This window comes from Gavialis gangeticus, unplaced genomic scaffold, assembly GCF_001723915.1.
Source record: "Gavialis gangeticus isolate Ggan-Ray unplaced genomic scaffold, GavGan_comp1, whole genome shotgun sequence".
Classification (NCBI taxonomy): domain Eukaryota; kingdom Metazoa; phylum Chordata; order Crocodylia; family Gavialidae; genus Gavialis; species Gavialis gangeticus.
The window spans coordinates 168,774,461-168,789,726 of NW_017729032.1; the positions used below are offsets into that span (position 1 = coordinate 168,774,461).

Genomic DNA, 15,266 nt, shown 5'->3' on the forward strand with positions numbered 1-15,266 from the left:
CATTTTAGCAAAAAAAAAAAAGAAAGGAAACCCCTTGAAGCATTTTAGTAACACATTTTAGTTGTCTAATTAGGCTAAAATTGAACAAAACAAAGAACTTCTGAGATGGAGACTAGTGGATGCAGTTCCTGGTTAGTCCCCATGGCTGTTTTATACTTCTGTTCTCTGCTTACTTTCTGTTTGGATAAACATCCTCTGGAGCTTCTGCTTCTTCTTAAAGAGCCTGCTTACCATTGAGTACACTGTTGTGGGAGGGGGGATATAATTTTAGAGTGGCTTAGGATAGAAACCTAGATGGCTCACCTCAAACATGATTAAAACTCTTTATTTCTCTATTTAATCCTTGTTTTAAAGTAGAAAAATAAGCCCTGATGAAATTCAATTTTTATTTTGTGAAACAAAAAGGTAACTGCAACACACTCAGAAGGATGGAACGTGATCAGATAGTAAACCACAAAGAACCTCCCTCTATACAGGGTGAAACTAAGTTCTTAAGAGAGCTTTATTTTTCCTGCACGAATTGCTGGCATCTACAGCATTAGGTGCTTAAACTGAGGTTTTAAATCCTAAAAATCAGGAATCTCAAGAAAATGATGAGGCTTGTCATATTAATGACAATACCCTATTTTATTCACTTCTCAGGTAAGATTATTGTCTGATTTTTTTTTCATGCTTGAAATTGATTAGTAAAGGCAGCATTAAATCTTAAGGCAAGTAATAAAAATAAAATGAAAGTGTCATTTGTTGACTCTTATATTAAAACATTTTACTTATCATTATTGCTAGCATTTACTTGTTGTTTTATGGAATGCATTATAATATAAAAGAAAAGGTAGCCTAAAAAGGTAATGATATAAAAGGAATTAATTTAAAATGCATTAAAAATAAAGGACTAATATTAGCAAATCCACCTGAAGTGTATTATTTGATATGTGTTAGGTAATTAAACCACTTTTTTGTAGCCTTCAAACAATTGCTATATTTCTCTTGTATGTTTTAGTGCAGTGGTCAGCAACGTTTTTCGTCAAAATGCCAAAAACACCTGCAACCTTGACTTGTAAGAGGTTAGTGTGCCAGAGACAGACAGTGGGGGAGCCACAATCCTTGTTATGGCAACAGAGCCCCTTCACTGCCGTCTGCCCCATGGCACACCTGGCAAGCAAAAAGCCTTTGCGTGCCATGCTCTGGCACCTGCACCGGGGTTTGCCTACTGCTGTTTCAGTGCATGATCAAAAAGAACAGAATGAGTTTTCACAGTTCACTATTACTAGTAAACAGTTTGGACATTCACCAAATGACCTATTTTTCTAAATGAATTAATCTGAAATAGGTTAGTAAACTGGAATATCATTAAAATGTTATGCATTTATTTTTTACACATAGCATGTTTCTTATTTAAAACCACGGGCAAGGTGAGGCATTGTGAATGATCTGCTAGTTTTTTTTATTTTTGGTTTAAAATGTTGGACTTCAAGAAGGAGAACGGAGTCTCTTTCAAAGATAACACAGTAAGTAGCACTTCCAGACATGTATTTGGAAGGGTACATGAGGGTAAAAAGAAGGTACCAAGTAATGTGGGGCCTCTGCAGGACATACTTGGTAATCTGGTGGTAGCACCAGATGACAAAGCTAATCTCTTTAACAGATTCTTTGCTTCCATTTTTCTGAGCAGGGACAGGGACATCCCCCACCACTGGGATTCAAGACGGACCCAGGGGAGGTGCAGCCAGGCCCAGGGTCAGTGAGGACCTAGTCAGGGAACTCCTGGAGGGACTAGACATGTTCAAATCAGCAGGTCCTGATGATCTCCACCCAAGAGTGCTTAGGGAATTGGCAGAGTCGTTGATGGACCCCTGCCACAGCTTTATGAGCACTCATGGTGCTCTGGTGAGGTGCCAGATGACTGGAAAAGGGCCAATGTGGTCCCCATCTTCAAAAAAGGGAGGAAAGAGGACCCAAGAAACTATAGGCCCATTAGTCTTATCTCAGTATTGGGGAAGCTCTTTGAGAAAATTATCCAGGAGCACATCTGCAAGGGGCCAGCAGGGGAGATTATGCTTAGGGGCAATCAACATGGGTTCATTAGAGGCAGGTCCTGTCAGACCAACCTGGTTGCCTTCTATGACCAGGTCACAAAATCCTTGGATGCAGGTGTTGCGGTGGACGTAGTCTTTCTGAACTTTAGGAAGACCTTCTACACTGTCTCTCACCCCATCCTCATTAAAAAACTAGGTGACTGTGGTGTTGATGCCTACACAGTCAGATGGGTCACAAATTGGCTGGAGGGCCGCACCCAAAGAGTGGTGGTGGATGGGTCATTTTCGACCTGGAGAGATGTGGACAGTGGGATTCCCCAGGGGTCAGTCCTCAGGCCTGCACTGTTCAATATCTTCATTGGCGATTTGGACAAGGGCGTGAAAAGCACCTTATTCAAGTTCACAGATGACACCAAGATGTGGGGAGAAGTGAGCATGCTAGAGGATAGGGACAGGCTACAACTAGATCTGGACAGGTTACAGAGGTGGGCAGATGAGAATAGGATGGGTTTCAATACTGACAAGTGCAAGGTGATGCACCTGGGGAGGAAGAACCAGCAGCATACCTACAGGCTGGGGAACTCCCTTCTTGTCAGCACAGAGGCAGAAAAGGATCTTGGAGTCATTATTGATTCCAAGATGAACATGGGCCGGCAGTATGGGGATGCGGTCAGTAAGGCTAACCACACATCCATAGATGTATCACAGCAGGTGCAAGGGAGGTCCTCCCCCTCTATGCAACATTGGTCAGGACGCAGTTGGAGTACTGCATCCAGTTCTGGGCACCGCACTTCAGGAGGGACGTGGATAGCATAGAGAGGGTCCAGAGGAGGGCCACTCGCAAGGGCAGCAGGGCAGGCTCTATGAGGAAAGGCTATGGGACCTGAACCTGTTCAGCCTCCACAAGAGAAGGCTGAGGGGGGATCTGGTGGCTGCCTATAAACTTGCCAAGGGGGACCAGCGGGCAATGGGAGAGTCCCTGTTCCCCCGAGCACTACGGATGACCCCAGCATCCTTTCCTGCCCGTGGCAGGGGGTCAGACTTGATGATGTGCTTAGGTCCCTTCCTACCCTACCAACTACGAAACTATGAAACTATTTCTTGGTATAAAAATGTATTCAGGTGACTATTACTTCAAATATATGTACCATTTGCAAACAACTACCACTAATCTTTAAAAAAAAAGTCAGGCATTATAATTTGTTCTGCTACATTCTTCAAAAGCATCCTTCCATTACAGTTAGGAAATATGGGATTTGTCCAGTTTTATTATTTTTACACTGAATATATAACTTCAGATATAAATCTAAAGGAGAATTGTATTCCATTCCAAAGCAAATGAAGGATGTACATTTACAGGATGCAAATGCAGGACGCCTCCACAGAATACATGTCAGTACTATTTCAAAACACATACGCTGAGATGCTCAACTTCAAAGGAGCACCATTAAACATCTGAAATGGAGAAAGTAGCATAGGTAACTCTTCTTTGCCTCTGATCATTGTGGAAGCTGGAGAGCCATTTCAGAGAGCACCAGAAGACTGCTCTAAACTACACTACACTAACAAGATAGTCCAGTAAGCCTATCTACAACTTCAGGAATGTGTAAGCCTGGTGTTTTCTAGCTATTTCCAATATATCGAATATATGATATATAACAGTGCACCTACATTGCTGAAGAAAATGAAGGTGGCACAATCTGCTATGTTGATTTTTTTTTCTTGTACCTAGAGATTTTCCTAGGCAAATGGAATCTGAAGATATCTTGTAGTGTACTGTTTCTAGATGTATTGCACTACTTGATATCAAAGAAGTTTCTTAAAATAGAAAAATGTGTTACTACAAATAAATTATCTTATTTGAATTCATATTCTCGGCTTTTTTGGTTGTCCCAGAGGTAGTATATAATCACGTCTGGTATACCCAGACATGTTGTGTAGTCATGTAGTCCTATGCACAATAAAACTGATTGCAAGTATCCCTCAGAGTATATGCCTTCATTGCATATTAAGAGGCCTAAAAAATAAAAAATCTGGGATGCAATGCTGTGAGCTATTGAAGATGAACACTGATAAAAGCTACTGCTTCTATTGCCTAGCTCATAGCTACATGTTTGTTGTTGTAAGTCCAAATTGCCATTTCATGAAATATAGAAATTGTTATTAATAAAACAAAAAGGCAGCACAATACCACTGCAATGTATGAGACAATGTAATGCTAATTACTATAACCATCATCATGTTTTCTTGTTTCCCAGTTGTACTCCGCATGAGCAAGGATGGCAGAATCCGGCCCTCAACAAATAAGGACATAGTTTCATATAACAATATATATTATGTATTAAGACAATGGTATACATTAATTATTAAGGCAGAAAGTAGAGCAGGGTGGCACCCTACAGACTAACTTGTTCAGAAATGCATAAGTTTTAGTAGGTGATAGCCTACTTTGTCAGACGCTTTGAATGCACTTGCAGAGAGCAGGCAGGCTAAATAGATGGGAGTAAAGTCATTTAAATGCACTTTACATACAATGGATAGGAAAAGGGGAACGAAAAGATGGGGACACTTCTGAGAGTGGGGAAGGTAGATTGGATTTCTCAAAGAGGACAAACAGAGCAGTTAACGCATTGAGGGACAAGATTTATCAAACTACCATTGGTTCAAAATTTCACCACACATTTTCATGATCAAAACTCTTCTGTACCTTCAGAGTTTTATCACATGCATTTATTGAGCTGGATCAGATTCTAACCTGGCCCATAATATTAAAAATAGGCAAGTGTGGTTTCTTTGTACACCAATGTAAAAAATGTAACTTTTTACTATTATGCTCCCACTTCGTTATTGTCTTACAGTGAGCAGTGGATCAGAACTTTCAGTCATACAATATCCTCAGGACATCAATGTCTCTCTTGATTCAACAGTTTTGATATTATGTGAATTTGACTATCCAGATAAAACTACGGTTGACACAGAGGTTTATTGGAGAAAAGGCCCAGATTGCAATCGGCCTGGCCTCAAACCAAGCCCAAGCATCTCTCATTTTCAAAAATCACAGGTGCAAATTACAAAGGAAACAACCAAAAGGTTTTCAATCTTAAAACTGAACAATGTTCAGCTGGATGACAGTAACATGTATTTCTGTGATGTGACACTAACTGATCCACCACCACCACAGAATAAATGTGGAAAAGGCACCAAGCTGACAGTACATGGTAAGGAGCTTTGTGAGTCTCAGAAATGTATCTGGGTACATAGAAATCATCTAAATGTTTTTCTTTTGCAACTCCAAAATTCAGAACCAGGACTGGAGAGGGAGAAGACAGTCTGCAGTATGTAGAATAATGTGGAATAGTAATGCTATTCTCTTTTTTACCACAGGAAACATTTCTTACTTTGCTTTGCATTTTCTGTATCTAATCTGGTTTAACTGTAGTTCAAAAAGTCTCCAGGCAAGCAATTTGTTCTCTTAGAACAGGGCATCTCACTCATGTCAGACCAATAACTGTTTATTCAAAAATGAAACTTTGTCACTTGCCTTAAATTTACTTGCATTTACTCTAAAACATATATTGATGACAGCTAGGATGGGTGTATCCCCACGTACAGGGGTGTGCGGTTGTTGAGGCAAAAAGCAGTAGCACAAATTTATGCTACTGCTTTTGGCTGCTGCACATGCCCCTGCATGTGGAGTTGGTGCAGGGAAAATAGTCCCAGGTCAGATAGAGAAAGCTGGGGCCAGCACCCGTCTTGGCTTCAGCATCCTTACTTGGCATCCTGGGGGCCTCCTGAGGCAGCAGTGGGTGCAATTCAGCCCCTTGGAGCCTAGCTTTTTTGGTGACTTTTCTTTTTTTAACACTGGAGTCTCTCAGTCTCAAAAAAACCTGCAGCACTGCAAATTAGCAGTGCGGCGAACAGATACACATACACTGCATGCAGTTTGCAGGACCTCAAATGGGTTTGTGGTGCGGCAGACCCATTTGTGGCACTACAAACCTCACGCACTGCACACACAGGTGTTTGCTTCATTGCTAATTTGCAGTGCAGCAGGTTTGTTTTGACACCAGATCCCAGTGGAGGCTGCTGGAGATCTTCAAGGTTGCTGGAGATCCAGGTGTCAAAAAATCCTGCTTCTGAAAAAAGCAGGACAGCGCATGTGGCAGCAATGTGTGCTGTCCAAAACTGGAGCCTGGCCAGCCAGAGCCATGCTCCAGCTGCTGGCTAGGCTCTGCATGCTGGATTGCTGCTGCAGGAGCCCCAGGAGGCTCCCAGGTCCCCAAGTAAGGCCGCTGGGACCACGTCAGGTGCTGGCCCCCGGCTTCCCTACCCCACCTGGGGCAACTTGCCATGTGCCACAGCACACATACACAGGCATTCCCCAGGGACCAGCAGCAAAGATACAACTATGTAAAGTTGCTGTTTGTTCCCAGGGAAACATAAGTGCATGCTCATCTGAACACACCCAGTAAGTCTGTTTTTGTGTGTTTCAGGAGGTTGAACCTGAGAGTTTAAAGATATGTGATGAGTAAGAATTTCTGGGTGGCAGATTACAGTAAGATTTTCAGTTACCCACAGCCCTCCTGTGAGACCATGACTTACTGGCTGAAAAACACTCTCTTGCATGGTGAGTGGTCCTTCACCCACCTGGACTTGCCAGACAAATCTGCCTGGAAAAAAGGCTAGATGATGCTAGGCATCATTCAAATACTTGATTACCAATTATACTCAGCAGACACTTCAACTGCAACTTATCCAGGCCACAGCAACTTCTGATGAGTGGTGAGATTAAGTCTGCTGAATTTCACAGCATCATTAGATTACATTTCTTTCTTAAGAAAGAAATTGCCTGAAGTTTAATGAAGTGTCAGTTGCCATGTAAACTGGCTGTCTTCTTTAGGATAGTAGTTTGTTGTAAGTAACAAGAGATGTTCAGAGTTCCCACTACTAATGAACTAAGACCTGTTAGTTTTCTGTCCCTTTTATTAATAAGCTTCATCAGGTTCACAAATTTAAGTTTTGAAGTGAAACTGTTCATAACTCAGTATAATGAGTCTTCAAGAAAGATGCATCTTCTTAGCCTGAAAAAAAATAGTGAAAGGGGGGTGATGAATGTAAATGGAAAACCAGGTATGCTAATTGTCCAATACCCTCTAATCCCTCAGATGAAAAATATATCTGACTAATAAACAGCAAACAATTCTTTTGGTTTTTAGATAATTTAACTGTTCATATCTTTATTTCAGGGCCTACATGCCATGGTAGCAGATCTGATAAAAATATTTGGATGTGGCTGCTTCTTCTTGGATACAGCATTAGTGCCACCATTATTATAATAGCTTTCCTTGTAAGTAATTATTTAAAGGATAAATATCACAAAACTTCTATAATCTGGGGTACTTCTGATGGAAAAAGGAGAGTAAGTTTGAACAAGGAGCACATGTGTGAGCAGGTTTAAAGGCATTCCTTAACCTCTATCACCTAAAGGGTCACAATTAAAACCCAGACTCCCTGCCCATGACAGTGCAGATCTGTGTGAGGCTTTCAAAGAAAAGTAGAAGTTGTAGCAGGGCAGATTACCTAGGAGAACAGTATGGTATTTTCTTTCCAAGCTTGCTGAAAACTAGGAAATCATTTGTTGGTTGTTACCAAATATTCTGTGTTGCTCTGATCCCATTTTGGAAAGTAATTGAAACTTAAGTAGAGTTCTGACTTTAATGGGATCCTTCAGTTAGTGTACTTGCCTACTGGTTCATAGCATGGTATATTGATGCTTCATAAAATATGTTCCATTTATCCCACCCGATGCCAAGTGTCTGGGGCCTGACTTTTTTCTTTCTCTGCTCCACCAGTTGGCTGCACTGGTGTGCTGGCAACTGATCCACTGGCCTGACTAATGGTGACTCTTCTTCCATTATATTCAAAATCAAAACAAAACAAAATCATTTCTCAGTCCTTCCATAAGTTACAGAAATTTTCAGTCACTAGTTGGCACTGTGAGGGTCCCAGGGCCTATGTAGATGAAACGGGGGCCCTAAATTGAAGCGGTGGGTTATAAAAAACACCACTTCAGTGTGGGGCTAATTAAACCCCATGTCATGCACATGCCTCGCTGACTTACCTCTCTCTCTGGTGCGGAGAGGAGAGCGAGCTGCTGGCAGGCGGAGTGGTCCCTGGGCTGCGGAGGGTCTGGTGCTTCCCTCTGTGGCAGCAACACTTCCCGCCCCCCGCTTCCTGCAGGAGGCACCCACCCACATGCACCCAGCTTGGGAGGTCTTGGCAGACACCACAGCTTTCCCAGGCTGCTTCCAGGCTGCCTGCATGGCTTTCTGCAGAGCCCCTGAGCTGCATAGAGCCTGGTGCTTTGCTCTGCAGCTGTAGGGGCAGCAAACTAAAACTCCCCCCCAAGTCATTTAAAGCGCATTATGCCACCAAATTTCCTTCAGTGGCTGGAATTAATGTGCAATACACTGCTGAGGTGTGCAAACACCACCACTATTAAAGTGGTGCAAAAGCATTTAGCCCACTTGAAAGTGTTGTGTGCACACACCTCTCGTTTCATCTACACACAGCCCCAGTTCCTAAGCCTTTCTTCTATTCCAGGCTCTCAAGACTGAAGACCTTACTCATGCACTAGCTACACAACCCCTCTGCTTCCCTTGTCCATATATCTCTTTCAATTCTGTTATCTCTTTTAAATCTTCTCACATCCTATTGTAGCAACCCTCCCTAAAGCACTTGTCTTCGTGCTGTCCACAAGGGAACAATCATAGTCTTGGCCCTGATCATTGTTCCTCAGAGAGCTTTACCTGCCAGGTACGGCTCTCACCAGTGAGGCAGAAAACTCCCATTTTAATCCTGCTTCTCTCTTCTCCATTCACATTTCTTTTGCAGTCATGAGATCTCACTAAAGAATACAGTTAACAGAATGTTAGTCTTTGAAGGGAAAAAAGTTTTGGAGTTGGGGGTGTACTGGTCTTGTGCCTGACCTGAAAGAATCCCTAATTGTACACCTCTTCTGCATTTCCCATACCTCTTTTCAAACTTCTTGCAATGATTAAGCTTCATACCAGAAGATGAAAGAAAAAAAAAAAAGAAGGGGTCTTTGTAGGTCCTAAATGATTTATCTCTGCAAACAATATAGATAAAAGGTTTTGCAGTGAACCTTGAAAGTAAATAAACAGACTACTTTGGGCAAAAAGGTAGTAAGTTCCAAATGTAAAAGGCCCTTATGCCAGCAACTCTTTCTCATATTACTTATTTGCTCTGGAGTTTTTTTGTGTGCAGCAGTGCATGTGTAGATGCTGGCTGGGGCACAGGGTGTTTCAGTGCAGGACTAGCTGGCAGGCAGTCCCTGCATTGAGACTCCCTGTGCTCCAGGCAGCACCTCCCACCCCTTGCAGCATATGGAGATGGGGTGGGGGGAGAGCAGCCGCTCCCTCCATCTCCACGTGCTACTGAGCAGTTGTGCAGGGTGCCCTAGAGCAGAGGCTGCCTGCCAGCTAGCCCCACATTGAAGCACCCTGTGCCCCAGCCAGCTGGGGCAACATCTACACATGCGCTGCTGCACACACATAAAAAAACCTACATAAAAGTTAGTATTTGTATTTTACAAGACTACCCTGCTGCAGAGTTTTAGTTTCATGTGCCATAAGAGGGGCTCATGTGTAGACACTGAGACGTTTACTGTGTAGTTAATTAGTCAACAGTAAACATCTCATGTAGACATGCCCAGTGGGAGCAAAGAGAGAAATAACTGATGTAAAAAAGCCATTGGTTTGATCTAATTGTCACTGTACACAGTTGTGTGTGGTGGGCATGTTTTGTTTTCAGTTGATATTGTTGCCATGAAGCCACCTCATAACAACACTTCCTACCAAGATGAATAGCAATAGCAGAAAAATCTATGCTCAGTTCTGAAGTACAGTGGTTAAAAGCCATAACCCACCAAAATATTGCTTTTACTCAGAAATCTATGCTGAAGTTATAAAGAAGCTTGAAGTTTTAAAAGAGCTAATTTAGACACTACACTCCTCATTTTAAAGACAGTATCATTGACTGGAGTAATTCATGATATCGGAATTAAGACAGAAGAACAAGAACAGTGAACTGGAGAAAGCATTTGAAACTTTAAAAAGTTGTTTTTTTATTGAATGGTAAGTGCTGCATTTCATGCCAGGCAAATACGTGTACTTAAGATTGGGCTGTTGCTGACCTGTGTATGACAGAGATATGAACTCTAAGGGTGAAACCCGCTGTATTCCAGTACCACCCACGCCCCTAAAGCTAGTCCTTTTTATTCTTATTCAGATATACTCACTCTCACTTTGTCTCTCTGTCTGTCCTGGAAGAACAGGCTATTATTGTGGCCAGTATGTTAATTGCCAAAACACTGAAGGAACCAATTGCTGGAGCAGAACATGAAAAAGACACAGCCCCTTAAATACTGCTTGGATAAGCCGATCCTATTAAAGGAACACATAGTGTAAAAAAAAGAATACAGGTTTAAAGGATGAGATATTTAGGATTAGAGTATTTATCATATTATTTTAATAGAATTTAAATTAATTAATTTCATTGAACGCCTCCCCCCAAACCATCAATTACTGTTTTCAATGTTACCATGAAGAATAGTTTTTTGTCGTGTATAAAGCTATCACTTGCAGTAAATAATTTTGCATACTTCATTCTGTGGTGTTTGTGGGAACACTGGAAATCATACATAGTCCAGAAATAACTCTTGGGAAGCCAGCATTCTTAACTTAGGTAAACGTTCTCTAAGGATCAGTGTGTTTGACTAAAAAGTGTTTTCTTATCAATATGCTTTGTGAAATATTGAAACAGATTCATCAGTGCTGTAAAAAGTCCAGGATCAACTCAAGAAACACAGACGGCAACACTACATTGCCAAGTGAATGGACTTACGACAAACCAGCCAGAACTGTTAATAATGGATTTAATCAAGAATATGAAGATATGACACTAATAAGGACTTTTACTCATAATGGACGCATGATGAAATGAAAAAGAAATGTATATACAGTAGTCATAACATTAGCCTGTATAGTGATGAATACTTTATTCTACCCAGTAGCAAAGTAGTTAAGTTAGTGTTCAAGTGACTCTTCTATCAACACATTAATCAAAGAACAAAGGAATGACTATGTTCAACAACATGAACGTACATGCTGGCCTCACTTTATCTCTGTTACAAGTCGACAACCATCTATTGGAATGCCTTCTGATTTCCTTTCCTTTCCTTTCTTTTCCTTTCCTTTCCTTGATAGAGACAACCACAGAATGATGATCCAATTCCTCATATGCAAAAAAGTCCAGCCTAAATTCTGATTTTGGTTAGATTCAGACATCCACATGCATATTGGTTATTTGTGCATTATGATGACAGAGGGAAAATTGAGTTGGAATTGAGAGGAGTTCTCCACACCTAACCCTAACACACTACTTCTCCCCTTCTCTGTTTGTGCCCCTGGTTGTCTTTCTAAGCTTTCCCAGTCTCTGAAACCTGCAATCTCCCTTTAGACATTTTCCAACAAAATGAAAAGTAGCTTATAAAAAAGAATAACTTCAGAGGGAAAAACACTGTTCCTATTTAACAACTACTGGAAACATACTGATGTGCAGACAACATATATGAAAAAACACATGGTCTTATTACTTTGTGTCACCTCTGTCTCATCTTCCAAGTTCCTTCATATCTATTCATGTGTTGTTTCTAAAATTTGACTGTAAACTCTTTAGGCAGAGACAATGGCTTTAGAAAAAAAGTGCCAGCAGACTTTTGGAGTCTGTGTTAAAATAATGAAGCTAGGTGACATGGGAAGAGCTTAATTTGCATGGTAATGAAGTACTCCTTGAGGTAGCTTCACAATGGAATGGGTGATGGTCACTTATGCAAGACTTGGAGCAAATTAATATTACTTAAGTTGCCAGGAAAGGAAGAGGTTTTTGCATAAATTGATATCCAAAACTGTAGACATTGTTCTCTAGAGCGCTTCCTTTTTAATAAACTCTCAAAGCCCTGTGATCTCTGATCAGGGTGAAAAATTAAATAAATCCTCACCAAGCTACCTATCCTATGATTTTGCAATATTCTGTAACATTAAGTTATCTTAGCAATGCTTTTTGTGGTACTTTTCTAGGAAGTTACATGTTTACCTTTTAATCATAGTATCATAGATAACATCATAGGTTGTAAGGAAAATCTGGAGGTCATATAGTCCAACCTCCTGCTCAAAGTAGGACCATCCCCAATTACATCACCCTTTCTCTATGTGTAAAGTTGCTATTAAAAAAATTTCAATTTATGTCAAATTGCATTAAGTACCTGACTTTTTTTTTTGGAAGCGGCTGGATGATTCACATGAAGGAAACTGAACTCTGACTTTGGGAAATGGTTTGTGGGGGTGGGCAGGAAAAGAGAGAGAAAGTCCTGTGTATTGAGTAACCGATACACTGAGGCACCGGAAACCCTTACTTTTTCCAAACAAGGAGACTCAAAAAAGATATTTTTTAAATTTGGGTGCCTGGTATTAAATGATAAATTGCCTGAATTGGGTCTCGAATGCATCTGCACAGCAGGTAGCTTAGATTTCCAAATGGCAGTAATTGTATCTATGGTTGTGGGATCAAAAAAAGGAAGGCCAGATAAAGGAAGTAAGAAAGTGGATTCTACAGCAAAGAGCACTAGCAGCACATTATTTCATTTCACCTCACAAGATGTACACAGAGAGATTATCATAGCATCTGACAAAGCAGGCAGTAGCTTTCAAAAGTTCATGCCTCTCTGAATGAGTTGGTCTATAACCACCCACCTTGCCTCCAAGCTGTGTAGAACTGCAGAGAAGATTTTTTATTTATATTTTTTTAAGTCATGGGTATGGAAATTTTCTGAGAGAAACCTGGCCTTGTGTGGGGGTGCATGTTATTCCAAGGTAGCATTTTGCATGGGGGTAGAAACCATCAGCACACTTATAGAATGGGAAACTCCCTTCTTGAGAGCACGGAGGCAGAAGGGGATCTTTGAGTCATTATTGACTCCAAGATGAACATGGGCCGACAATGCGAGGTCACGGTTGGCAGGGCTAACTGGACCTTGTCGTGCATCCACAGGTGCATCTCAAGTAGAGCCAGGGAGGTGATCCTCCCCCTCTATGCGATGCTGGTCAGACCACAGCTGGAGTACTGCGTCCAGTTCTGTGTGCCCCACTTCAAGAGGGATGTGGACAACATGGAGAGGGTCCAGAGGAGGGCCACCCGCATGATCCGGGGACAAAAGGGGAGACCCTCCAATGAAAGACTGCAGGACCTGAACCTGTTCAGCCTTCACAAGAGAAGGCTGAGGGGGGACCTGGTGACTGTCTATAAACTCACTAGGGGGGACTAGAAGGGGTTGGGGGAGACACTGTTTCCCCTAGCGCCCCCTGGCATGAAAAGGAACAATGGACACAAATTATTAGAGAGTAGGTTTAGATTAGACATCCGCAAGAACTACTTCACAGTCAGGGTGGCTAGGAGCTGGAACCAACTTCCTAGGGAAGTGGTGCTGGCTCCTACCCTGGGGATCTTTAAGAAGAGGTTTGATGACTACCTGGCTGGACTCATTTGAGTCCAGTATTTCTCCCGCCCAGGCGGGGGGTCGGACTTGAAGATCTACAAGGTCCCTTCTGTCCCTACTTCTATGATTCTATGAACTTCACCCCAGAGGTATAACTAGGGGTTGGGGAGGTGCCATTGGGCACCAGAGGGATGAGGTTCAGAGAGCAGGAAGTGCAGGAGTGTTTCCTACACTAGGAACTCAAAACCAGTTCCTGGCTGCTGTTGCTTATGGTGTTGCTGATGCTGTTGCCACCATTAAAGCTTCAGAGTGGCCTGTTCACCCCAGCTGTTTCTCCTAGAGCAGCAATGTGGTGTCCATGTACCTTGGTTGCTGCTGCTGCAAAAGCAACATCATGGAGCTACTGTTGCTGCCAAGGCACAGACTCCATGGGGCTGGGAAGTGATTCTGGAAGCCCTCCTAGGTTGGCGTGCTGGGGCTGCTGTACCCTGCACCAACCCAAATTATGCTACTGCTTCATCCTTTAGGAAAAAAGTTCAACTTCAAAACAAGCTCTCTTATAGGTGAAGGGACCAGCAGAAGCTGCCAAAAATCCTTGTGGTGACTAGGTAACTGTCAGATGTTATAAAAAAGGATAGCTATCTGTACTGCAACATTTTATATAAGCAGTGGTGGGGAGAGGGGGATGAAGTATTAAGTTTCTCAGTAAGACAAATCTCAATAAAAAGGTTATGGGTTGTAAGAACCACTTACTTTCTGCGTTCTGGGCATCATACAAAACCTGTGCAACTCAGCGCAAATACACAAGATAGAAATGTGGACTCTAATTCTGAATGTACCTAGTCGTGTAAATAAGAATTTTAATTTAATTTTACCAGTTCAAACATGCAACAAACTGTGTCTGAGGAGGCTAGGTTTGATATTTGTAATGTGTCAGTTTCAAAATTAAAATGTGATCTCAAATTATGTCCAATTTACTTATTCAGAGCGATGCCTTAGGGACATGTTAACACACTAGAACTAAGTCACTTTAAAACAGTGACTTCCATCACTTACAGCCACAAAATGACCTCCCTTAGCCATATAGGTGAGCAGCTATTCATATGCTTAGTCAGACTGAAATCAATAGAACCATTTCTGTGCAGGGGTATGTGGAAGTGTCACATTTAGATTAACCTAACTCTGCAGATGTTCAGAAGATTTTAATCACCTCAGAAGGTGCACTTGGACTGAGAATCGATTAACCCCTTCTTCCCTACCTAGTTCAAGTTAAACCTATCTAAAAAATGCCTACATTCTCATTAGGAAGCTGGGGGACTGTGGCGTAGGCACCCATACAGTCCAATGGGTCGCCAACTGGTTAGAGAGTCGCACCCAGAGGGTGGTAGTGTATGGGTCCTTCTCGACCTGGAAGGACATGGGAAGTGGGGTCCCACAGGGCTCGGTCCTTGGGCCCGCCCTGTTCAACATCTTCATCAGTGATTTGGATGAGGGGGTGCAAAGCACCCTGTTCAAGTTTGCTGATGACACTAAGATGTGGGGGGATGTGGGCACAATAGAGGGGAGCAACAGGCTACAGTTGGACCTAGATAGGTTACAAGGATGGGCAGAGGAGAATAGGATGGGGTTTAACACAGACAAGTGTAAGGTGATGC

The 15,266-nt window shown here is 42.1% G+C and overlaps 1 protein-coding gene across 1 annotated transcript; it reads left to right on the forward strand.

Annotated features, from left to right (window-relative positions):
* The first annotated feature begins 525 nt into the window (after nucleotides 1-525).
* On the forward strand, nucleotides 526-12,355 carry LOC109303471. Its single transcript, XM_019525668.1, has 4 exons — nucleotides 526-642; nucleotides 4,895-5,254; nucleotides 7,283-7,383; nucleotides 10,881-12,355. The coding sequence occupies exons 1-4, from the start codon at nucleotides 591-593 to the stop codon at nucleotides 11,058-11,060; spliced, it is 693 nt and encodes a 230-aa protein (XP_019381213.1). The 5' UTR covers nucleotides 526-590; the 3' UTR covers nucleotides 11,061-12,355.
* Nucleotides 12,356-15,266: the final 2,911 nt, after the last annotated feature.

Excerpts from the sequence above, each read along its gene's own strand:
- LOC109303471 (XM_019525668.1), top strand. The coding sequence starts at position 591 with ATGATGAGGCTTGTCATATTAATGACAATACCCTATTTTATTCACTTC. Across the intron at positions 5,255-7,282 it reads CACCAAGCTGACAGTACATG|GGCCTACATGCCATGGTAGC; the intron begins GTAAGGAGCTTT and ends TCTTTATTTCAG. Across the intron at positions 7,384-10,880 it reads TTATTATAATAGCTTTCCTT|ATTCATCAGTGCTGTAAAAA; the intron begins GTAAGTAATTAT and ends ATATTGAAACAG.